Source organism: Macaca fascicularis, chromosome 1 (assembly GCF_037993035.2).
Source record: "Macaca fascicularis isolate 582-1 chromosome 1, T2T-MFA8v1.1".
NCBI classification, from domain to species: Eukaryota; Metazoa; Chordata; class Mammalia; order Primates; family Cercopithecidae; genus Macaca; species Macaca fascicularis.
The window spans coordinates 164,847,798-164,875,496 of record NC_088375.1 but is presented as its reverse complement, the minus strand read 5'-3'; the positions used below and the strand labels follow the sequence as shown (position 1 = coordinate 164,875,496).

General features: G+C 35.1%; 1 protein-coding gene across 21 annotated transcripts in view; it reads left to right on the top strand.

Moving 5' to 3' along the window:
* The window catches only part of LRRC7 (leucine rich repeat containing 7), a 553,605-nt gene that overhangs the window by 247,781 nt on the left and 278,125 nt on the right, over positions 1–27,699 (top strand). For all 21 annotated transcript variants that reach the window (XM_074003903.1, XM_074003898.1, XM_005543054.5 and 18 more), the window contains one exon: positions 18,674–18,752. In XM_074003903.1, the coding sequence (XP_073860004.1) occupies positions 18,674–18,752 (79 nt within the window). The remainder of the gene's footprint in view (positions 1–18,673; positions 18,753–27,699) is intronic.

Genomic DNA, 27,699 nt, shown 5'->3' with positions numbered 1-27,699 from the left:
AGCTAGCAGAAGACAAGAACTAACTAAGATAAGAGCAGACCTGAAGTAGATAGAAACATGAAAAACCCTTCAAAAAATCAATGAATCCAGGAGGTGGTTTTTTGAAAAGATCAGCAAAACAGACTGCTAGCTAGACTAATAAAGAAGAAAGAGAGAAGAATCAAATAGACACAATAAAAATGATAAAGGGGGTATCACCACTGATCTGACGAAAATACAAACTGCCATCAGAGAATACTATAAACACCTCTATGCAAATTAGCTAGAAAATCTAGAAGAAATGGATAAATTCCTGAACACATACACCCTCCCAAGTCTAAAGTAGGAAGAAGTTGAATCCCTGAATAGACAAATAACAAGTTCTGAAATTGAGGCAATAATTAATAGCCTATCAACTGAAAAAAGTCCAAGCCTCGCGGATTCACAGCCAAATTCTACCAGAGGTACAAATAGTAGCTGGTACCATTCCTTCTGAAACTATTCCGAACAATAGAAAAAGAGGGACTCCTCCCTAACTCATTTTATGAAGCCAGCATCATCCTGATACCAAAACCTGGCAGAGACACAACAACAACAAAAAGGAAAATTTCAGGCCAATATCCCTGGTGAACATCAATGCAAAAATCCTCAATAAAATGCTGGCAAACCGAATCTAGCAGCACATTAAAAAGCTTATCCACATGATCAAGTTGGCTTCATCCCTGAGATGCAAGGCTGGTTCAACATATGCAAATCAATAAGTGTAATCAATCGCATAAACAGAACCAATGACAAAAACCACATGATTATCTCAATAGATACAAAAAAGGCCTTTGACAAAATTCAACAGCTCTTCATGCTAACAACTCTCAATAAGCTAGCTATTGATTGAATGTATCTCAATATAATAAGAGCTATTTATGACAAACCCACAGACAATATTATACTGAATGGGCAAAAACTGGAAGCATTCCCTTTGTAAACTGGCACAAGATAAGAATGCCCTCTCTTGCCACTCCTATTCAACATAGTATTGGAAGTTCTGGCCAGGGCAATCAGGCAAGGGAAAGAAATAAACGGTATTCAAATAGGAAAAGAAGAAGTAAAATTATCTCTTTTTGTAGATGACATGATTGTATATTTTAAAAACTCAATCGTCTCAGCTCAAAATCTCCTTAAGCTGATAAGCAACTTCAGCAAAGTCTCAGGATACAAAATCAGTGTGGAAAAATCACAAGCATTCCTATACACCAATAACAGAAAAACAGAGAGCCAAATTATAAGTGAACTCCCATTCACAATTGCTACAAAGAGAATAAAATACCTAGGAATACTACTTACAAGGAATGTGAAGGACCTCTTCAAGGAGAACTACAAACCACTGCTCAAGGCAATAAGAGAAGACAAAAACAAATGGAAAAACATTCCATGCTCATGGATAGGAAGAATCAGTATTGTGAAAATGGCCATACTGCCCAAAGTAATTTATAGATTCAATTCTATGCCCATCAAGTTACCATTGACTATCTTCACAGAATTAGAAAAAAATACTTTAAATTTCATATGGAAACAAAAGAGTCTGCATAGCCAAGACAATCCTAAGCAAAAAGAACAAAGCTGGAGGCATCATGCTACTTGACTTTATACTAAAAGGCTACAGTAACCAAAACAGCATGGTACTGGTACCAAAACAGATATATAGACCAATGGAACAGAATACGGGTGTCAGAAATAACACCACACATCTACAACCATCTGATCTTTGACAAACCTGACAAAAAAACAAGCAATGGGAAAAGAATTCCTTATTTAATAAACAGTGTTGGAAAAACTGGCTAGCCATATGCAGAAAACTGAAATTGGATTCCTTTCTCGCACCTTACACAAAAATTAACTCAAGATGGATTAAAAACTTAAATGTAAAACCTAAAACCACAAAAACTCTTGAAGAAAACCTAAGCAATACCATTCAGGACATAGTCATGTGCAAAGACTTATGACTAAAACACCAAAACCAAGGGCAACAAAAGCCAAAATTGACAACTGGGATCTAATTAAACCAAAGAGCTTCTGCACAGAAAAAGAAACTATCATCAGAGTGAAGAGGCAAATACAGAATGGGAGAACATTTTTGCAATCTATCCATTTGACAAAGGGCTAATATTCAGAATCTACAAGGAACTTAAACAAGTTTACAAGAGAAAAAACAACCCCATCAAAACGTGGGTGAAGGATATGAACAGCCACTTCTCAAAAGAGGACATTTATGTAGCCAACAAACATATGAAAAAAAGCTCATCATCACTGCTCATTAGAGAAATGCAAATCAAAACCACAATGAATACCATCTCACACCAGTTAGAATGGCGATCATTAAAAAGTCAAGAAATAACAGATGCTAGAAAGAATGTGGAGGAACAGAAATGCTCTTACACTGTTGGTGGGAGTATAAATTAGTGCAACCATTGTGGAAGACAGTGTGGCAATTCCTCGAGGATCTAGAACCAGAAATACCATTTGACATAGCAATCCTGTTACTGGGTATATACTCAAAGGATTATAAATCATTCTACTATAAAGACACATGGACATGTATGTTTATTGCGGCACTGTTCACAATAGCAAAGAAAAAAAGCCCAAATGCCCATCAATGATAGGCTGGATAAAGAAAATGTGGCCCATATACACCATAGAATACTATGCAGCCATAAAAAAGGATGAGTTCATGTCCTTTGCAGGGACATGGATGAAGCTGGAAACCATCATTCTCAGCAAACTAACACTGGAACAGAAAATCAATCACCACATATTGTCGCTCATAAGTGGGAGTTGAACAATGAGAACACATGGACACAGGGAGGGGAGCATCACACATGGGGGCCTGTCAGGGGTTGGGAGGCTAGGGAAGGGATAGCATTAGGAGAAATACCTAATGCAGATGACAGGTTGATGGGTGCAGCAAACCACCATGGCACATGTATACCTATGTAACAAACCTGCACATTCTGCGCATGTATCCCAGAACTTAAAGTATAATTAAAAAAAAAAATTTTAAGAGTACAAAGACTATGAACTAAGCTTCCAGGACCTCACATTAGTAAGTGATTCAGAAATAAAGGACTTTATTACCTGAGCATAACACTCAAAAAAGCCAGAAAGTTTATACTATCTGAAATTTGGCCTAAGAAAATTATAGAACAAATTGAGCTTACAATGATGCTTTAAAGATGCTATACAGTCAACCTTGGTTGTGCTTTAAACTCAGAGTTTCAGAAAGTTCAGGTTGTTTCTATTTGACCTGAAGAGTAAGTATGGAACAAATGTTATAAATGCTGCATCGCCAGTCTTATGTAGCTAAAACTTATATCCCAACATAGTTGAAATCCTTGATTTGATGGAAGTAGTTTAACACAGGTTAATATGATAGCATTTGAAATAAGCTTGGCCTAGTTTCAAATTCTGGGTAGCCTCTGAACCTCAGTTTCTTCTTTAGTTAAATGGGAATAATAAATCACTTTATAAAATTATTGTGCAGATGGAATAAAGTGCTTATTACATTTTCTTAATACCTTCTGTTCTGTCTATTCTTTAAGTTTAATCCAATTTGTTAGGTATACTAATATCTGACTTGCCTTCTCAAAATTGAAAAATAAAATTACAAAAATTTTATTGCAATTAAAATATCAGATGTAGATATTGAAATCTTCTAAACATGTTTTCTGTCTTTATTTCATATGAGATATATCATTAGAATTTTTGTCTTTATTAGCATATAACATTTATATCACAGAGTAAACCATTTGGGTTGATGATATGTGTAAAATTCAGAAAACATAAGCATTCAACAGGCAGTATTCCTATTATATGTGTATTGATTTATACAAAAATGTATAAGAAACAATTTTTATGCACTTGAGAGAACACTAAATCATTCAAAATTTGATACTTGTAAAGAAGTATGTTATGTCTGGTGATGGTTACATTTTTCATTTTCAAACGGGGAATTAGAATCCATAGTCTCTGTACTAAAATCCATTGTTTCATCTCATGTTTGTAAAGTGTTTTAGATCATCACCTCAAGTTATTGATAATATCCAGAACCTACAAAGAACTCAAACAAATTTACAAGAAAAAAACAAACAACCCCAACAAAAAGTGGGCAAAGGATATGAACCGACATTTCTCAAAAGAAGACATTCATACAGCCAACAGACACATGAAAAAATGCTCATCATCACTGGCCATCAGAGAAATGCAAATCAAAACCACAATGAGATACCATCTCACACCAGTTAGAATGGCGATCATTAAAAAGTCAGGAAACAACAGGTGCTGGAGAGGATGTGGAGAAATAGGGACGCTTTTACACTGTTGGTGGGATTGTAAACTAGTTCAACCATTATGGAAAACAGTATGGCGATTCCTCAAGGATCTAGAACTAGATGTACCACATGACTCAGCCATCCCATTACTGGGTATATACCCAAAGGATTATAAATCATGCTGCTATAAAGACACATGCACACGTATGTTTATTGCGGCACTATTCACAATAGCAAAGACTTGGAATCAACCCAAATGTCCATCAGTGACAGACTGGATTAAGAAAATGTGGCACATATACACCATGGAATACTATGCAGCCATAAAAAAGGATGCATTCGTGTCCTTTGTAGGGACATGGATGCAGCTGGAAACCATCATTCTCAGCAAACTGTCACAAGAACAGAAAACCAAACACCGCATGTTCTCACTCATAGGTGGGAAGTGAACAATGAGATCACTTGGACTCGGGAAGGGGAACATCACACACCGGGGCCTATCATGGGGAGGGGGGAGGAGGGAGGGGGGAGGGATTGCATTGGGAGTTATACCTGATGTAAATGACGAGTTGATGGGTGCTGACGAGTTGATGGGTGCAGCACAGCAACATGGTACAAGTATACATATGTAACAAACCTGCACGTTATGCACATGTACCCTAGAACTTAAAGTATAATAATAATAATACAAAAAAAAAAAGAAACTGTAACTAGATGCAATTTAACAAGCAATGGCTGAGTTTCCATTGTTTTCCTAGCGTTAACTTAGGTACTGTCAGGAATATCAGGAAATTTAGTGTCAACTGATAAATCCCTGACCCCAAATATCTGACCCCATTCTTCCATTTCCAGAACCCTCCCTATCTTCAACCATCTTTGACCCCATCAGAACCACCAATCCATTATATTGGCATTTCTCATGTACTTCTCCACAACATCGATGTTTTCTCTGCCCTCTTTATGTGATTCAAATTCTAGTCAATTATCAAATTACTCCCTTGTGGATCCCCTTGACACCCCTTCTTCTCTCTCATGTGATTGTGCTTACTCAGCAAAATTACAACCCTGGCTGAATTCAACTCTCTATATAGTGCTGAAAGGAACTGGAAGAAAGACTCAGCTACACCAACTGATTGAATTCATGGTTGCAAATCTGAAATTCAGTCTTGAGGCTTACCAGTGATCATTTCATACTTCCCTAGTCCATTGACTCTCTCTCTGTCCTGGTGACAATTTCATATCTTCTCCTCTGGCTTGAAACCATCCATACCTCCTCTCCCATCTTCATGGCTACTAATCCTACTCCTCTAAAAAACTAAAGCTCGCTTCAGAGAAGAAACACATCTCATTTGCTATTTGTGAATAGGGCAATTTTCCATTTTGTAAATTAAATATACCATTTTGCCTATAAAACATAATGCTTCCCATATAATTACTTTAGAGTACAGTTCTTACTATAATTGGTTGTTCAGCCTAGGTTTGAATGTAACCTAAATATAATAAGCTTGGGTCTCCAGGGAAATCAAAAGAAGTGAACTTGTGGGTTCTCTTAGAAGAGAGTTCATTGTGGGCCTGTGAGAGAAATTCGTAGGATATCTCAGCTGAAAAATAGAGACCAGAGCTTGGATTATGTGGTCTACAAATTCTTGACCCTGTTTAATCACAAGTCAGAATGTTTGATATAAGATATATTGCTAAAGTAAGCCTATGTATTCCATGTCTGAATGAATAAATGTAAAAGTCAAAACAAAGTTATATCTTCAAAAATATGTATATGTATATATGTAACAAATATATATAACATATATAATTAAATATATGTACATAAAAATTTCTTTATAAATTGAAAAAAGTTGTTTCTGGGTACCAGACAGATTACAAAGTTTGATTAATAAAAGTATGGGCTCTATTTGTCTAATGACAAATCTAACAGTTTTAACAGGTGGTGGCATAATGGATTTAAAAAAGATATGGTATTTAAAACATTTTATTAAATCCCATATATATCTATTCTCATCTATAAACACCCATTAGATATTTAAATAAACATTCTACTCTTTGTAAATGTGTGGCTCTTCATTTGAAAAATTAAAATCATATTGCCTCATACAGCTTCAGAATTATTGAAAGAATTAAATAATTTTTTCACAGTGAGAAAGTGAAGTGTAAGTTACCTTATACTTATTAATTAAAATTCTTATTCATACAATAATTTTATCTAGAATTTATCAAGTACTTATCAAGGGCCAGACATGATACTCAGTGTTTTACATTCTTACCATCAGATGCTTGAAACAATCCTTTGACTTAAACAAGAAATGACAAATTCATTCAAATATTATAATTCTTGTCTAAGATTAAATGCTCAGTTAAGTGACAAAACTGGTACTTGCTCGCCTTTCCAATCTGTGCTTTTAACCATTATACTTTTAACTACTACTATTTCTCTGTGTTTGGGTTGAACTCCTAGATGAAGATATGCTCAGAGAACTTTCCCTAAACTCTAGAACTCATGTATTAATATACATGGTGAAGAGCCACTGGTAACCTACTTTTCTAAATGTGTTCCAAGAAATTAAGCAAATTAAGATAACCATGAAAGCCTCAGCAAAAATGTTGCTGAGCATAAACTCCATTGACTCAATAGCTGAAACAACAGCATATTCTTACTTTCTTGCCATATTTTGTTTTTCCTGAATTTAATGTTTGTTTTGTTGATTTTATTGCTTAACTTTTTGTGTGTTTTTCATCAGTCCAACCCAGAACTCTCCCTAAGCTGTGTAAATTTCCTGTCAATATGTTTAAACACATTAATTGTTCTATCACTTACAACTTATTGGCCAGAAATTCTCTAGGAGCTTTTTGACCTGATGCAATCTAGACTGCTTGCTCTCCAGGCCTGCTGTGAGGCTTTGCCTTGTGAAACCTTCACCATCATTCTGGGGATTCCCTTTGCCTCTCTTGTGTTGGAACATCTGGTTCCTGGTTACCACGTTTCTCCTTTAATACATCATTTTGGTGGCAAACATCCTACACATCTTTGGAAAATGGTGTGTGCAAAATAAAAATTGGGGGAACTTGAACATCTGAAAATATCTTTTAAAAAAATCTAGGAGGTTATTACTTCCAATCAGACAGCTTATTTTCAGCTCAGTTAAGTTTAAAAATTTGTTAGCTTTTCTCTTTAGTATCCTCAGAAGGTTGGCTGTGTCTTTTTTTTTTTTGAAATACCCTTTCACCTGTTTAGTAAGGACAAGACAACTTTAAAAAATTCTGTGTTCTTAGGGAATGTCATTTATCTGGCAGGGATCCCAATGTGCAGCACAGCTTGATCACCCTTCACAGTCCCCAAAACAGCTAGGCTTGACACCAGGAAGCTCTTTCAATGACAGCCACTCATTTATCAAAATTATTCTCAACTTAGAGAATATGGTTTTAAAATATATATATATATATACTCCAAGAAGCTCTTTCTCAGTCTATTCAGGTGCTATAACAAAATACTGCAAACTGGGTGACTTATAAACAACAAACATTTATTTCTCACAGTTCTGGGGGCTGGAAAATGCACAATCAAGGCACTGGCAAATCTCTCTCATGAGGACCTGCTCCTTATAGACAGCACCTCAATTGGCACAAGGTCCCTAGTGTCCTTATTTAAAAAGGCCACTGGGAGCAGTCTCACCTCTTCTCACTATGTCTTCACCTGGTGGAAGGAGCAAGACAGCTCTCTATAACCTTTTTTTTTGAGACCTAGTCTTGCTCTGTCGCCCAGGCTAGGGTGCAGTGGCATGATCTCGGCTCACTGCAACCCCTGCCTCCTGGGTTGAAGCAATTCTCCTGCCTTAGCCTCCTCAGTAGCTGGGATTACAGGCGCCCACCCCCACACCCAGCTAATTTTTGTATTTTTAGTACAGATGGGGTTTCACCACATTGGCCAAGCTAGTCTTGAACTCCTGACCTCAAGCGATCTGCCCGCCTCAGCCTCCCAAAGTTCTGGGATTACAGGCATGAGCCACTGTGCCCAGCCTTAGGGACCTTTTTAATAAGGCCACTAATCCTATTCATGAAGGTTCATGAAGGCTGTTATCATGACCTAATTATCTCCAAAATGCCTCACCTCTTAAAAACGTATCACCTTGGGTGTTAGGATTTCTTTTTTTTTGTTTTTTTTCTTTTTTCTTTTTATTTTTCATTATACTTTAAGTTCTAGGGTACATGTGCACAACGTGCAGGTTTGTTACATATGTATACTTGTGTCATGTTGGTGTGCTGCACCCATCAATTCGTCAGCACCCATCAACTCATCATTTACATCAGGTATAACTCCCAATGCAATCCCTCCCCCCTCCCCCCTCCCCCTTCCCCATAATAGGCCCCAGTGTGTGATGTTCCCCTTCCCAAGTCCAAGTGATCTCATTGTTCAATTTCCACCTATGAGTGAGAACATGCGGTGTTTGGTTTTCTGTTCTTGCGATAGTTTGCTGAGAATGATGGTTTCCAGCTGCATCCATGTCCCTACAAAGGACACGAATGCATCCTTTTTTATGGCTGCATAGTATTCCATGGTGTATATGTGCCACATTTTCTTAATCCAGTCTGTCACTGATGGACATTTGGGTTGATTCCAAGTCTTTGCTATTGTGAATAGTGCCGCAGTGAACATACATGTGCATGTGTCTTTATAGCAGCATGATTTATAATCCTTTGGGTATATACCCAGTAATGGGATGCCTGGGTCATATGGTATTTCTAGTTCTAGATCCTTGAGGAATCGCCATACTGTTTTCCACAATAGTTGAACCAGTTTGCAATCCCACCAACAGTGTAAAAGTGTTCCTATTTCTCCACATCCTCTCCAGCACTTGTTGCTTCCTGACTTTTGAATGATTACCATTCTAACTGGTGTGAGATGGTATCTCATTGTGGTTTTGATTTGCATTTCTCTGATGGCCAGTGATGATGAGCATTTTTTCATGTGCCTGTTGGCTGCATGAATGTCTTCTTTTCAGAAATGTCTATTCATATCCTTTGCCCACTTTTTGATGGGGTTGTTTGTTTTTTTCTTGTAAATTTGTTTGAGTTCTTTGTAGGTTCTGGATATTAGCCCTTTGTCAGATGAGTAGATTGCAAAAATTTTCTCCCATTCTGTAGGATTTCAACACATGAACTTGGGAGGATACAGATATTCAAACCATAGCAAGCATGTTCTGACAAATCTACAGCCAATATTTCTTCTCCAAAAGTTGTTTTAGCAATAGCATGGTTTTATGGGCACTTCTTATCTTTATATTTTAGTGGAAGGCCTGAAGTGTCCCAGTGAAAAAGGTGTTAAAACATTTTTGACAGTGTCCTTGTTTCACAGTTGGCATTTGACTATGTTTAACTGAAAGGTAGAACATAAATATTTAACTTCCATTTTCTATATAATCAAATAAACTATTTTTTTCAAGTATACAGCAAGTATAATGACTAACTCTAGCCCCCATAGTGTACATTAGATCTCCAGAACTTGTTCATCTTTTAACTGAAAGCTCATACCCTTTGGCCAACATCTCTTCATTTCCCCTACTGCCCAGCACCTGGTAACAACTATTCTACTCTGTTTCTAATAATTATACTTTTTTAGGTTCCTATATAAGTGATATGATGCCATATTTGTCTTTCTATGTCTAGCTTATTTCACTTAGCATGTCTTCCAGGCCCATCCATGATGTTCCAAATAAGAGGATTTGCTTATGTTTTAAGGCCAAATAATATTTCATTGTCCACATATATACTATGTGCATATATTACATGTATAGATAAGATATACATATATTATATGTATCTAGATTTTGCTGTGCAAAAACTTTTTTATTTTATGTAGTCCTACTTCTTACATTTGCTTTTGTTGTTTGTGCTTTTGGTGTCACATTCAAAAAGATCATTGCCAAGTCCAATGTCAAGGAGATTTGCCCTTACTTTTTATTCCAGAAGTTTTAAAGTTTCAGGTCATATATATATATTTTTTTAAAGTTTCAGGTCTATATATAAGTCTTTAATCCATTTTGGGTTGATTTTTGTGTATTATCTAAGATAAGGATCCAATTTCATTCTTCTACCTGTGGGTTTCTAGTTTTCTCAGCACCATTTGTTGAAGAGACTATCCCCAATGTGTTTTTGGTACATTTGTCAGCAATTAGTTGATTGGTATATGTGTGGCTTTTTTTCTGGGATCTCTAATGTATTCCAATAATCTATAAGTCTGTTTTTGTGCCAATATCAGCCTGTTTTGATTGTAATAGCTTAGTAATATAATTTGAAATGAAGAAAGGTGAGGCTTCCAGCTTGTTCTTCTTGCTCAAAATTACTTTAGCTACTCAGAATCTTTGAGATTTCATATAAATTTTAGGATTATTGTTTCTCTTTCTGTAAAAAGAAGTCATTGGGATTTTGATAGGAATTGCATTTAATCTGTGAATTACTTTGGATAGTATGGAACTTTAAGCAACATTAATTATTTCACTCCATGAATACATGATATCTTCCTGCTTATTTTTGTCTTCAATTTTTTAATCAATATTTTGAAGTTTTCAGTGATATAGATTTTTCACCTCAGTTAAATTTATTTCTAAGTGTGGTATTCTTTCCCGCACTATTGTAAGCATTGTTTTATTTCTTTTTCACATAGTTTGTTGTGAGTGTATGGAAACAAGATTGACTTTTAAATGTTAATTTTGTAGCTTGTGCTCTACTAAATTTGCTTAATAGTTCTAATACTTTTTGGTGGATTGTTTAGGGTTTTCTTTATATAAGATCCTGGCATTCACAAACAGGGACTTTTCAATTTTTCTTTCTGACTTAGTTGACTTTTTTTTTCTCTTTCTTGCCTAACCCTCTGGTTAGGACTTTCAGTACTTTGTTAAATAGAAGTGACAAGAGTGATCATCTTTGTCATGTTCCTGATCTTAGATGAAAAGCTTTCAACTTTTCACTGTTGAGTATGATGTTAGCTGTAGGTTTGTCATATGTGTCTTTTATTGTGTTAAAATACATTTCTTCTACCTAATTTGTTGAGAGTTTCATTATGAAAGGATGTTGCATTTTGTTAAATGTTTTTTTCTGCATCTACTAAAATGATTATGTTTTTTATCCTTCATTCTCTTGATGTGGTATATCACATTTATTGATTTGTGGATGATAAACCATCTTTGTATCCCAGGGGAAATCCCATTTTACTATGGTATATGATCCTTTTAGTGTGCTGTTGTATTGGGGTTTCTGGTACTTTGTTGAGGATTTTTGCATGTATGTTCATCAGGGATATTGGCCTGTAATTTTATTTTTTTGTAGTTTCTTGTCTCGGTTTGTTGTCAAGGTAATGCTGGCCTTGGAAATTGGGTTTGAAAGTGTTCCCTTCTCTTCAATTGTTTGAGAAGGATTGATGTTAATTCTCCTTTCAATATTTGGTAGAATTCACAGTGAAGTCATAGGGTACTGGGCTTTTCATTGTTGGGAGATTTCTGTTTACTCATTCAATCTCCTTATCAGTTATGTCTGTTCAAATGTTTTATTCATGATTCAGTCTAAGCAGGCTCTATATCAACAATTATTTATTTCTTCTAGATTATTTGGTTGTTTGTTGGCATATAATTTCTTGTCATGGTATCTTATGATTTGTATATCTGTAGTATCAGTTGTAATGTCTTCTCATTCATTTCTGATTCTACTTATTTAAGTCGGTTCCCTTTTATTCTTAGTCTAGCTAAAGCCTTGTCAATTTTATCTTTTCAAAAAAACTAATTCTAGTTTCATTATCTTTTCTGATTTTTTTCTTGTCACTGCTTCATTTACTCTGCTCTGATATTTATTGGGTTTGTTCTTATTTTTCAAATTACTTGAAGTGTAAAGTTACCTTGTTTATTTGAGATCTTTCTTTGTTCTTCATTTGGAATTTATTGCTATAAACTTCCCTCTTAAAACTGCTTTTGCTGCATCCCATAAGTTTTGGTATGTTGTATTTATATTTTTTTGGTATCAATATTTTCTTTTAATTTTCCTTTTGATTTCTTATTTGACCTAATGGTTGCTCAAGATGGTACTATTTGGTTTCCACATATTTGTGGATTTTCCAGTTTTCCTCTTGTTATTCATTTCTACTTTTATAATTATCATTGCTGTTGGAAAAGATACTTGATATTACTTCAGTGTTTGTAAATTTTTTAAGATTTATTTTGTGGCCTTGCATATAATCTTCCTGCAGAATATTTCATCTGTGCTTGGGGTATTCTGCTGCTGTTGAATGGAATGCTCTCTGTGTGTGTACGTGTGTCTGTGCGTATGTGTGTGTGTGTGTATGTGTGTGTATGTATATTAAGTCTGTGAAGTCCAATGTTTCTTTGTTGATTTTTTTGTTTGCATAATCTATCCATTGTTGCCAGCAGGGTACTGAAGTCCCTACTGTTTTTTTTTTTTATTTTTATTTATTGTTTTTTTAAATTATACTTTAAGTTCTAGGGTACATGTGCACAACGTGCAGGTCTGTTACATATGTATACTTGTGCCATGTTGGTGTGCTGCACCCATCAACTCGTCATTTACATCAGTTATAATTCCCAATGCCATCCCTCCCCCCGTCCCTCCACCCATAATAGGCCCCAGTGTGTGATGTTCCCATTCCCATGTCCAAGTGATCTCATTGTTCAATTCCCACCTATGAGTGAGAACATGCGGTGTTTGGTTTTCTGTTCTTGCAATAGTTTGCTGAGAATGATGGTTTCTAGCTGCATCCATATCCCTACAAAGGACATGAATGCATCCTTTTTTATGGCTGCATAGTATTCCATGGTGTATATGTGCCACATTTTCTTAATCCAGTCTGTCACTGATGGACATTTGGGTTGATTCCAAGTCTTTGCTATTGTGAATAGTGCCACAATAAACATACATGTGTGTGTGTCTTTATAGCAGCATGACTTATAATCCTTTGGGTATATACCCAGTAATGCAATGGTGGGGTCATATGGTATTTCTAGTTCTAGATCCTTGAGGAGTCACCATACTGTTTTCCACAATGGTTGAACTAGTTTACAATCCCACCAACCGTGTAAAAGTGTTCCTATTTCTCCACATCCTCTCCAGCACCTGCTGTTTCCTGACTTTTGAATGATTACCATTCTAACTGGTGTGAGATGGCATCTCATTGTGGTTTTGATTTGCATTTCTCTGATGGCCAGTGATGACGAGCATTTTTTCATGTGTCTTTTGGCTGTATGAATGTCTCCTTTTCAGAAATGTCTATTCATATCCTTTGCCCACTTTTTGATGGGGTTGTTTATTTTTTTCTTGTAAATTTGTTTGAGTTCTTTGTAGGTTCTGGATATTAGCCCTTTGTCAGATGAGTAGATTGCAAAAATTTTCTCCCATTCTGTAGGTTGCCTGTTCACTCTGATGGTAGTTTCTTTTGCTGTGCAGAAGCTCTTTAGTTTAATTAGATCCCATCTGTCACTTTTGGCATTTGTTGCCGTTGCTTTTAGTGTTTTAGACATGAAGTTCTTACCCATGCCTGTGTCCTGAATGGTATTACCTAGGTTTTCTTCTAGGGTTTTTATGGTATTAGGTCTAACATTTAAGTCTCTAATCCATCCTGAATTAATTTTTGTATAAGGAGTAAGGAAAGGATCCAGTTTCAGCTTTCTACTTATGGCTAGCCAATTTTCCCAGCACCATTTATTGAATAGGGAATCCTTTCCCCATTTCTTGTTTTTCTCAGGTTTGTCCAAGATCAGATGGCTGTAGATGTGTGATATTATTTCTGCGGACTCTGTTCTGTTCCATTGGTCTATATCTCTGTTTTGGTACCAGTACCATGCTGTTTTGGTTACTGTACCTTGTAGTATAGTTTGACTGACTGAATAATCTTAAATGAGCTGTCTCCAATGTACATTCGTTTTTCCTGCTTGATCAAGTCTGCTGTGGAATTCTATATTGCATTTTCCATTTCATTTATTATATTCTTCAGCTCCAGAATTTCTGGGATTTTTTAGTGATTTCTGTCTCTTCATTTAACTTCTTGTTTTGTTCATTGTTTTCCTGATTTTATTGATTTGTCCATCTGTGCCCTCTAGTTGCTTACTCAGCTTCCTTAAAATATTAATTTTGATGTTTCTGTCAGGCAATTAATGGAGCTTCATTTCTTTCAGTTTGGTTACTAGAAAATTGTGTTCCCATGGTGGCTCACGCCTGTAATATCAACAGTTTGGGAGGTTAAGACGGTTGAATCCCTTGAGGTCAGGAGTTCAAGATCAGCCTGGCCAACATGGCGAAACCCCATCTCTACTAAAAATACAAAAAAATAGCCAGGTGTGGTGGCAGGCATCTGTAATCCTGGCTACTCAGGAGGTTGAGGCAGGAGAATCACTTGAACCTAGGAGGTGGAGGTTGCAGTAAGCTGAGATTGTTCCAGTGCAATCCAGCCTGTGTAACAGAGTGAGACTCTGTCAAAAAAAAATTGTGTTATTTTGGTGGTGTCATATTCCCTTGTTTTGTTTTGTTTTGTTTGTATTCCTGAAAGTCTTGTATTGTTGCCTTTGCATTTGAGGAACCTGTCACCTCCTTCAGTCTTTACTGACTTGCTTTAGGAGAGAAACACCTTCACCAGTCAGCCAGATCAGGGATTCTGAGTCTCTCTCAGACTTTTGCTATGGATGTGCCTGCTCCACCTATTTAGTTTCCTCTTGGGCAGAATTTCTTAAGATTGTTTGCCCTTTCTCAGTCCCACAAAGCCAGGCTGTGTGCTGGGAGTCTCTCACTTGTGTTTTTAGGCAATGCTCTGAAATGCTCAAGTTTATGTTCCTTCTCCCACTCCCACAAAGCCAAGGTGGCTGGCTGTGTATCCTGGCCAGACAACTGCAAGTGCTCACAATGACTATCTGTCAGGCACATGAAAGGAGCTAGCTACAGTTATAGAGGGGAGGCTGAAAAACACAATCTGTTGGGAGGACCTATGGGTCAGTTATGGTGGTCCACAGGTGAGGCATACCGAACAGGTCATGGGCAAACTTTCTGTTGGAGAATAATAGAATATACAGCTCTTTGTTTAGTTTTTGAACCTTGGTTGCTGAGAGTCCCTACCTCTCCTCCCAGCTCCTAACCTCTCCCAGCCACTCAGCCTTGTTGATGCCCTCAGTATTCTAAGTGGGACAAGAAAGAAGTAGGCCTCTAGGACAATGTCCCGCACAGTTGGGGAATCCTCACTCATTACATTTTTACTTTCCTCTGTGGGGACAATTGTGAGTTGAAGGAGTTTCTCCTGGCATGGAGCTGTGCCACCTTGAGGGAGGGGCAAAATGGGTAAAATGAAACTATTCTTACTCTCTTCAGTGAGTCTAATTTCATAAGCTTTGCTCCAATGATATGGTGGAATTTCTCCGCTGGACTTCCAAACTCCCACAAAAATATTCTTATCAGCAGGTGGTTGCCAAAATCAGTAAACTGTGCGATGTTAGAAAACTCCTATTTTGCCATCTTGCTTATATCACTTTGAAAATATCTTTATTCCACACTCATTTTCATAGTTTTGGGATATTAGTTTGGTGGTGTATAGGATTTTAGTTGAAAATCATTTTCCTTCAGAAGTTGGATATATTTCTGTATAATTTTCTCATTCCAAATATTTTTGAGAAGTCAAATGTCATCTAGATCTTGATCCTTTGTGTGAAACCTGATTTTTCTCTCCCCTCTTAATCCTCAATACTCCTTGAATGAGTGAGCTTTTCCAATCTGAAATAAACTCGTTCATTGTTTGAAATTACTGAAATACTCTTGAATTGTTCCTTTAGTATTTTCTGTCCTTTGTGTTCTCAGTTTACTCTTCTTAGAACTTCATTACTCAGATACTAAAATGTCTCAACTATTAAAAATTCATCTTTACTGTCTTTTTGCCTAATATTACCACATTTTCTAGAAGACTTCTTCACATTTATCTTTTGATTCTTCTATAGTTTTTCTTTCAATCATTCTTCTGAGTTAGAACATCAATTTAAGAAAAATGTCATGAAGTCTTTTTCATCCCACTTTTTATGTCTGTAACCTTGGCACAATGTCTGACACTTTTAAGTCCTCAAAGAACAGCAATTTTAAAAGTGTGTGTGTGTGTGAAAAAAAAGTGTGTGTGTGTGTGTGTGTGTACACACACATCCACACACATTAATAATGTATATATTCACAGTATATATATTATATTATATTCTTTCAGCACACTAATTCTTTTTCCTGTGTTCTCTAAGGTAGATAAATTTTACACATTTATATCTGAAGCCAGATCATTTTGGTATGTTTTTGGTTCTTTTTTTGACTTACATTCTCCAATTCTTTTTTATTTCTAATAATTATAGATAACATTATTACAGCACTTTGTGCCAATTGCTTTTCTGTATAATCTCTTTTAATCTTCACTACAACTCTATGATAAAACCATTCATATAATCACTATTTTTCAGAGTAGGAAACTAAGGCATTGGGAGTTTAAAGGACTTGCCTAGGGCTACCCAGCCAGAAAGTATATAGCTAGGATTCCATCTTAAGCCAACAGACTCTGCTCTGAATTATTTTAAATTTAAACTGTAAACAATATAATACAAATTTTTAAACAAATAATATAGCACCATTTTCACCACAGTAGGCAATTCCATTTTCAGTAGAAGATAAAGAGACATCATCTTTTTCTTAAAATCATATTTTAATTTACTTCTGCTTCCATGTCCTGGTTTACACATAATTTAAGGATACACCATTTTAAGGCAGGGACCTGTGGAGATAAGGCATCATGCATATCAGCATGCAATGAGCCCAGATTGGAGAGTGAACAGAAAAAGCTAAACAGAGAAAAGGAGAAATTTATACTCATGTTCGTTGAAGATATTTAAAGTAAAGACTTTTAAGGGAAAATGTCAAGAATGATTCACAACTTATATTATTGACCTGGCTGCCCTTTTTTTAGTGACTATTTAATGGAAGAAATTCTAGGTGTTATGGCCTTCCAAAAACAAGAGTAACAGGCTTTTTCATTAAATTCATACATAATGGAGCTCCCAAACTTTTGGAGGCTCTTATTTAGAAGTCAGAATAGTTCAGTAATAATTTTAGGACCACATGATTTCATGAAATTTTAAATGGAGAGAAATGGGGTGAGAAACATCACAAATCCCCCACTTTGTACCCCTTTGTACCCCTATTTGGCAGTGGATAAGTGACCTGTTCTGGATTTGACTACCCTCCTGCTGCTTCAAGGGCTTTGAAGTCCTGCAGACATGGTGGTCTAGATGAATGGAATCTAGAAAGGTGGAATCTTTTGTTTCTTGAGCATCCATCATCAAAAAGTTCAATTATATCCTGCCAGAAACTGTTCCTTATCCTTCCGTCAGATATGAAGTACTGGGAAAGGCCAGTTCTTTTTGAAAATTTTTACATCCTTAATAATAGTTTCAAAAATTGAGAGAAAGTAGTACTGCAGGCATATCATATCATAACAGCTTCATATAGCTTCTTCCCTTGTAACTTTTGCAGGGCCTACTACATTGATCCATTTCTGTCAATTGATTGAAATGTCCCCCACGTCTTTTATTCCTCTAACCCTCACATTTATGGATTAGGTTTGCAGCTTTTGCATTTTCAGTTTCATAGAAAAATCTGTGTTTTTCTGTCACACAGCCAGTAGCACAGCTGTGACAGCAGATGAGCAAATCTCCAAGGGCAATCAGCCAGGCTGGCTACCTCAGAGACTCCAGGGAGGACCCAAGGAAAGCTGCTTGTCTCTTCACACTTTCAGGCAGATGCAGAGCTACACTCTCTACGCACCAAAAAAAGAATTGTATAAAATTTAGCAGAGCCCAATATTAGTTTGGGAATATCTATCAGTTTTGGGTGTGTTCTTAAGTACTTTTCACATGTATATGTTCAACCTTCCTAGCCTTATAAAATGATTATTGGAAGTAAAGATTTTATCTTCTGTTTTCTTTACATCTACTTGTTCTCCCTTCTCTCAGTAGTGGCACTATAACTTAATAACTTAAGCTATTTTTATTTCTTTAGGTTACTAAAGATCAAAGTTTTATCTTAGGCCAAATACACAATTGTCCTCAATCTTATAACCAATTTTAAACTTTTATTATAAAATATTATTTAACATTCAACTCTTATTAAAAATAATGTATATATGATTGATAATATTGATATGTTATGAAGCTTTTATTTCTACTTCAATGGTTATTCTAAATGGTGTTTATACCATATACTGACTCATAGTTTAATAATTATCTAAATATTAGAACTATATTTTAAAGAATATTTGTTGGAACATTTTCATGTACTTTGTTTTTTTCACATTTTAGGTGTACAAGAATTTCCAGAAAACATAAAGTGCTGTAAGTGTTTAACAATTATTGAAGCCAGTGTCAATCCCATTTCTAAGTGAGTATGAGTGATTAAATTTTATTTCTTTTTATGTTTCCATTGTATAATAATGTACCAAGATAGATGAAATGCACATCATAATTTAAACTGAAATGTAACATTGACATAGCATTTAATAGAATGATGGGAAAAATTCATCAGAATAGTTTGACAAAAGATGATTAAAAACATTGCTGAGTAGCAAGGAAGACCCAATTGGCAAAAGATGGTATTACTTTGAAGCAAACTTTATCACCATTTTCCACAGCTCTCAGGTAACACTCCATAGATAAGAGTTGAAACTAATAAAACGGTTATTAGTAATGGTCATGGTGGAAAACTAGCATAAAGGGCCTGGCAGAAGTTCAAGATAGTGCAAGAGTTTAAGGTAAGGATAAGTGCATAAAAATAACCTATCATGTTGTTCAAGGGAAATAAGTATGACCAGAAATAGAAAGTACTTCTATACCAGAGATTGCAGCAAGAGCAAAGAGATAACCCTAGGAGGTCAGGAAAATGGAAGGCCTGGATGATAGAGATGCTGTGATCAGAAAATGGGTATTTGTAGTCCAAGATCTGTTAATTAAGAAATGCCGTAGAAAAATGATAACCAGAAAGTGACCATGTTGGTGAATTGAGCATATGATGTAGTGACAGAAGTCTGTGGAATCAAGTAGGTCAGGAAGCAATAAAATAAATTGGTTGGAGGAGTCATGAACCTGAATGTTAAAGTCACTTAATAATGGAAGTAGAAATAAAATCTAGAGAGGTTACTGACAGTTGTAATATTTAGAAGAGGTTGAAACAAGTCAGTGGTATTGGGCTGCAAAAAATGAGCTTCAGAGTAAGACTGGCATTTTAATTATACAAAGCTGACAGTAGGATTTGAAAAAAATTCCTCAATATTTTGTCTGATGATGAAGTGCAGGAGACTGGGGGAAACTGAAGCCCATTGGAAAAATATTTAATGGATGGAGTGTTTTTAGAAGAAGACATAAATAAATTTGTCAAAGGGAAGTTGATGGGAAATTGTATACCAGTAGAGTTGAGGAGAAGGAATAGTGAAAGTGGTTCTCTATGGATGATGGAAAGAGGCTCTAGACAAGGTGAGGAGTGGAATAGAATGTAAAAGAATGAGATCAAAGTTTAGATGGAGATCTTTATAGTGAATGGTTTGTAAAATAATCTGAGGCCTTTATGTTAAAAATTACAGTTTTTCCTCCCGAAAAGTAGATAGGGAGGGAAAAAAAGAGAAAACAAAACCCTAAAAAGCTTTTCCCAAAACTCTTAGACCAAAAAAGCAATTTTTTCAACATCTCAATCAAATAGATGTTACTAATTTCTCCCACCAGGACTGTAACCACGTCCCTGAATTGAGTCAAAACAATTCAGTATTGACAATAAATTGCTTTTTTTCCCCCTAATTATTTAATTCTAATAGCTCATCTTATTTAGGAATCATGGTAGGTCTTTGGGAGTGGAAGCCAGATGATAAATTACATCTCCGAGAAATTTCAAGTCCATAGGTTTATTGGATATGTCTAATTCCCTTCATATGTTTAACTTTTTAAAAGATAAATAAATATGACCTATTTCAGCAAAATGCATAACACTATAAACATTAAACAGTTTTGGAATTCACAAAAATTATGAAAAGTCATTATAAATTGTTTATCAAATTTTAAAGTCAGTTTTTTAAATATGTTTTTTCTATACAATAAAATTCACTCTGGCCAGGCATGGTTGCTCACACCTGTGACCCCAACACTTTGGGAGGTCAAGGCAGGAGGATCGCATAAGTTCAAAACTGGTCCTGACAACATAGTGAAACCCTATCTCTACAAAATATACAAAAAATTAGCCTGGTGTGGTGGTGGATGCCTGTAGTCCCAGCTACTTGAGAGACTAAGGTGGGAGAATCACTTTAGCCTGGGAGGACAAGGCTGCAGCGAACCATGATCATGCCCCTGCACTCCAACCTGGGCATGAGAGTGTGACCCTCTCACAAAAAAATAAAATTAATTATATTTAGGTGTATGGTTCAGTGAATTTTAACAAATGTATACAGTCATGTGACCATCTCCATAGTCAAGATATAGACTATTGCATCATCTCAAAGAGTTCCCTTAGCCCAGTCATCCACTGATGATTACTATCCCCATTGCTTTGTCTTTTTTGAAATGAAAAATAAATGATATCATATTTTGTGTCTGACTTCTTTTACTTAACATAATGATTTTGAAATTTATTTGTAATTTTTCAGTAATCAGTACTTTATTCCCCTTATTGCCAGGTAGCATTCCATTGTGTGAATATAACATTATTTATGTATCTATATTTCAGTTGATAGGCATTTGGGTTGTTTCCAGTTTTTGGCTATTATGAATAAAGCTGGTACAAACTATGCACAAGTGTTTATGTGAGCGTATATTTTCATTTCTATTGGGTGAAGCCCTAGGAGTAGTTTTCTGAGTAGTATGGTATGTGTATGTTTAACCCGATAAGAAGCTTCCAAACCGCTTTCCCAAAGCTATTCAATTGTGCATTACATCATTTCAGTTGTTCAGAGTTCAGTTGTTCCTCATCTTTGCCAGAATTTGGTTCTATCAGTTTTTATTTTTTTTCCATTTTAACCAGTGTAGTAGAAATGGTATTTCATTATGGTTTTAATATATATTTCTAATGTCTAATTAGCACCTTTCCATATGTTTATTTATACTCTATATTGCTTCTTTGCTAAAGATTCAAATTTCTTGTTCATTTTTATTGGCTTGCCTTTTTATTGTTGAATTATAAGAATTATGTATGTATTCTGGACCTTTAGAAGATATTTGGAAGTGAAGATTTGCTCTTATTCTATGGCTGCTCTCTTTATTTTCTAAGTAGTACCTTTCAAAGGCAGGGTTTTAAATTTGATGAATTTCTATTTAATAATTTTTTATGGTTTCGCTGTTCTTTTTTATCTAGGAGATCTTTGCTAAATTTATAGCCATAGTGATTTTCCCCTGTGCCTTCTTCTGAAACTCTTATAGTTTAGGCTTTACAGTTAGGTCTATGATCCATTTAAAGTTGATTTTGTATACATTGTTGTAAAACAATTGATCACATATATTTGAGTTTATTTCTGGATTTTCAATTTTTGTTAATCTATATGTTTGTCCTTACACCAATTCCCTACTGTCTTAATTACTGTAGCTTTATATAATAGTAAATCATGAAATCAGAAAATATGAGTCCTTCAAATTTGTTCTTCATCAGAATCATTTGGGCTAGTATGCTCTTTGCTATTCTATGTGAATTTTATAATTAGCTTGCTAATTTATACAAAAATGTACAAGCATGTTGGAATTTTGATAGGGATTGCATTAAATCTGTAGATCAATTTGGGTAGAATTTAACATCTCAAAAATGTTGAATATTCTCATCCCTGAGTATAGTTTAGCTCCATACTTATTTCAGTATTTAAAACTTTATCAATGTTTTATAGATTTCAGCATACAAATTTTGTTCATTTTATTCTATGTGTTTTATGGTTTTTGTGCTATTGCGAATGATTTTTTATTATTCCAATTGTTTACTGCCAGCATGTGCAAATACAATTGATTTTTAATATTTATCTGATCTTCTTCAATCTTACTAAACTCACTAATTCCATTAAATTGCATGTATAGATTTTTGTGAAATTTTCTATGTAGAATATCATGTTACCTGTGATTAAGACGGTCTCGTTTTATCATTTTTTGTCTACATGCCATTTATTTGTTTGTTTTTCTTACCTTTTGGTCTTGGCTAACACCTCCTTTACATGTTGAACATCAGAGGTGAAAGCAGGCATCATTATCTTGTTCCCAATCTTAGAGAGAAATCATTTAGAGTTTCACCATTACGTGTGACTGTTACTTGTTTTTTAAATATATGCCATTTATCAGATTGATAAAATTTCCAGTAACCTGACATTCACTTCCTTTTGAGCCCTCACTAGCAGGGCCATCAAAGTTTAGATTTCTTCTAAACATCTTTTTAAGAAAACGTATGCTTTATCATGTTTTTCTTAACGTTCTCCAGTCTGTGACCACTGAGTGCTTTCAAAGCCACTGCACATTTTTAGAAATCAGTTACAGCAGAACCCCAATTCCAATCATCAAAAATCTTTATTAATTTTCTAATGCTCTGAAACAAATTGCCACAAATGTATCAGCTTAAAACAACACATATTATTTATTTCTCCATGTCTGTGGGTCAGGAATTTGAGAATGGCTTATCTGGGTCCCCTGCTTCAGAGTTTCACCAGGCTGCACTTTTTGCTGGCTGTCAGCTGGCAACCACTCATGGGACCTGGAGACTGTGTGCAGTTCCCTGCCATATAATTCTCCCCCAAGGCAGTTTTGAGTCTCTTAGCCAGATGGAGTTATATAATGTAATTTAGTTGTGGGAGAGACATTCCGTCGTATTTGCCACATTCTATTGATCAGTAGCAAGTCACACCTCCTACCAACACTCAAAGGAAGGAGATTATACAAGGGCATAAACATCAGGAGGTGAGGATCATGGCGGGGCATTTAGAATGTGTCTTCCACATAGCTGATATTATGTGCCGAACTGCTAAACTATATGGGTGTCTGGGTCTATTGTTATTCTATCTTTGTTGTAGTTTTTTAATTGATATATACAGATGTACATTTTGGATGGGCACATGTGATCATTTGATACATTCATATAATCAAATCAGGGTAATTGGGATATCCATCATTTTAAATATTTATCTTTTCTTTACACTAGGAACATTCTAATTCTCTTCTGGCTATTTTGAAATGTAAAATTAATTAATGTTAACTAGAGTAACCCTACTGATCCATCAAACACCATATCTCATTTGTTCTATGTAACTGTGTATTTGTACATACCACTTTTAATTTAAGCAATTAATAAAAGGAAAGCATTTACTTAGTAGAATGAATTATTTGCCAATTTATAAAACATATATACTCTTCGAATTTTTAAATAAATCTGTCATATGTGAAAAGCCACCAAGTTACTTTAGGATAGTAAAATCATTTCATTATTGATAGCTCCTTACTTAATGTCAGATATTGGATTTCATTGAATACTTTAGAGGAAAGTAAAGGCAACTTAAGATTGTCATCTTCATCAAGTGTATCCCACTTGCTATGGAATACTTTCTTCCTTACAGTTCCTCATACATTTTTCTGGAAGTGATTATATTGACAAGTCAGGCCCTTGTCTCTATTAGAAGCTACAAAATGTACCATAAAATTAATGATAAAGTTGAATATCTTCTTTTGGCAAACTTACTGACTGTATATATATGATTTTTCAAATAACATCAAATCCATTTTTCATTGTATGTTATTTTCAAAGTACAATAATGGACAGTTTAAGAGATTTTAAAAATTCCTTATCCCCAAATAATTTATAATTTTTCCCAGGAACAGAAAATTTCCAATACTAGTGCAAAGTATAATTGTATAAACATTCAACTAAATCTATAAACAGAATCATATGAGAAAAGTAAAGAAGACATTAATTTTGAATCTAAGTGCAGAGTAACGATTCAATAAATTTGTGTTGAAGTGAATTGAAATAAAACATAGATGTCATTAAATAAGACATACTATGTAATCTTATTCTTAACTCTACATTTTTAAGAAGAAAAGTTCAATAGAAAAATGTCAATACATCTTTTTTTTTATAACCAGGCTGATAAAAACTAGCTTACTTTGCATGCTGGTTTTTCATATAACCTATTTTTGGTGGTCCAATTTTGTCATTGGAATCTGCAAAATGTGGTCAATTCTTAAACTCTGAACAAAATGTTCTATGTAATAAGCCAGATTCTTCTAGGGCATAAGCATTACCAAAAAAGAAGCAAAAAAGCAGTATATTTTTGATCAAAGAAGCAGTACAATATCGTTTATTACATACATATGGAGAATAGTAGACTGAGAGAACCTGGATAGTTTTGATACATAGGAAAAATATTTGTCCCTACAAATAGAAAATTTGTATTTTAAAAGCCATTTTTTACTGAGTAGTGACACTGTTAAAGTAAATTATTAGATTAGTGGTTTTAACAGTCATCTAATTTTACATGTATCTTACTGATCATCTTTTTGAAAAGTCATATGTAACTAGTTGTTTTGAATTACAAGACATCAAAGATAATACTTAAATTCCAATGGAAATGTATTTAACATCTGTGTAAACAAATGTATTTAATATCATAACAACTGTCATACTATCAGGACATGAGCTCTAATGCATTAAAACAAAGTAAAACACAGAGAAAAGTAATGACCTACCATAGCCTTTCATTTCTATAAGATTAAGTTCAAACCTTTGAGTTGAGCATTCAAGAACCGTAAACCCTGCCCTCTCCTAATATTCTTAAATATTAACTCCCGATACTCTCATACATAAAGTATTTGCTCCAGAACTCATCTTCTCTTCATTATACATCTCAAGTGTCTTCTTACCTCTACATCATAAAAACCCTCATTTTTCACTTGCCTCCCTTCTTTTTCTTTTCTACTTTCATAAATCCTATGTCTCTTAAAAGCATATTTATGGCAACAGCCTCTATGAAATCATATCCACGCAATTCAGCTCCAAAATACAAACTAGAAAAATGTATTTACAGCAAAAATAACCAATATCAGATTAATATACAGTAAGTCTTCACTTAATGTCATTGATAGGTTGTTGGAAACTCCAACTTTAAGTTACAGGACATACCAGCAAGTCTTCAAATAACATTTTTTCCTTCAGCATCATTTCATTATAATGTTGTAGAGAAGATTTAAAAAATTGTTTTGTTATACATAGTTGCACTTAAACTTGCAGTTTCCAAGAACCTATCAATGACATTGAGGACTTATTACTAACAATGTGTAAAGAATTGTCATAAATCAGTATAAAAATATAAATGTGTTTGTTTTAGATTCCCCAGAAGCAGATGTTTAGAAAAGAATATAAGCAGTATATTTAGGAGATGAGCCCAGGAAATACTTGTTGAGGGTGTTTTTTCAAGCTGTTTATAGTATTTGGCCATTGGACTTTAACTTTCTGGGGAGCTCTGGGTAACAGTGTAAAACACATACCAGAGCTGTCAAACACAATGGGAGAGAGAGCAGAAGTATTTATATTCCTACTTGTCATTAGGTGAGTACTGTCTCTGAGAGGGACATTAATTCCATGGAACTTGGGCTACCAGGTGCATGAACAGACCGGGCTTTAGCAGCTGAAGAAAGCCTTCAAACAGGAAGGAAAGGGGCAGGCAATCATGATTTGTTCCAGTGTACAACAAAATGATAAAGGCAGGGAGTTCTGGTTGGGGCACCAATAGAAAAATAGGTAAAATAAGTAAACATGTATTTCACAAAAAAGGAAACAAATATTGCTAATAAACTTTTATTCCTAACTAATCAGCGAAGTGATTATTATTGCTATTTTATATTTACCAAATTGGCAAAAACGAAAAAAGCTAACAAAACCAAGGGTTAGGAAGGACATGGAAAAATGTGGAACTATTTTGAATGAAATTTGGTTACATCTAGTAAATATAGACTTGCATTCGCTATGACCAATGATGTCACTTCTAAGGATATAACTTAAGTAATCTTTTGCAAATGTATACTATATGTTCAAAAATATTCACAGAAGCCAATATTTGTAATAGCAAAATGAAAAACTAGAAACAACTGTAGGCCGGGCATGGTGGCTCATGCCTGTAATCCCAGCACTTCGGGAGGCCGAGGCGGGTGGATCCCCTGAGGTCAGGAGTTTGAGACAAGTCTGGCCAACATGGCGAAACCCCATCTCAACTAAAAATACAAAAATTAGCTGGGCGTGGTGCAGGTGCCTGTAATCTCAGCTACTCGGGAGGCTGAGGCAGGAGAATCACTTGAACCTGGGAGGCGGAGGTGGCAGTGAGCCGAGTTTGCACCATCGCACTCTAGCCTGGGAGACAAGTGTGAAACTCTATTTCAAAAAAAAAAAAAAAAAAAAAAGAAGGAGAAGAAACAACTGTAATGTTCATTAGAAGGAAAACAGCAAATTGTATATTCATACAATGGAATACTGTGCTATGATGGCCAATCAGTCACATCAAAATGGATGGATTTTTTAAATCTAATACTAATTTTTAAAGCCTTTGGAAAATGTTCACAGTATGATTTGATTACATAATATTCAAAACCATGCAAAACTATGCAACATGTTTTGTTTTAGGGAATTAAATATTTGTGGTAAAGCCGTTTCAAAACCGAATAGTAAACATGATTCAGGAATTTGTGTGGCAAATAGGAAGATGTAGACAGGGAGGGACACCCAGAGGGTTTCAAAAATACTGATTCTATTTCTTGATTCTATTGTGGGTACACATATATTCTTTTATACATATATGTATGTACACACATACATACCCAAATACAAACATTATATATTTATATCTATATATCTATATATGTGTGTGTGTATATATATGTGTGTGTGTGTGCATATATATATGTAAGTGTTTTATATATACATATAACAAAGTATTGGACATAGGAAGAGAAACCATGAATAAAACTCATATAATGTCCCAGGAGAAGGAGAAGCAGCAGGAAAACTGTTGTAGAAGCAAAGAAGGGGAGAACAAGCAGTAATGGCAACTGTTGCTAGGCAGTGTAGGATCCGAAATAAAATGAGGCTAATGGGATTGGAACTTAGGATGTCAGTGGAGGCCTTGGTGAGTGCATTTTAGTAACAGAGTTGAGGTAGATGCCAGAAAACAATGGCTTGAGTAGTAATAAGAAGCAATGAGTATAGGCAGTTTTTTAAATAATTTTAGCAGTAAATGCAAGGAGGAAGACAGGCTGTAATTTGAGGAGAAGGCAAATTTGAAGGCTATTTAAGAGTATTTTATAAAATAACAAAATCTGGACTAGACTATACATAAAAGTAT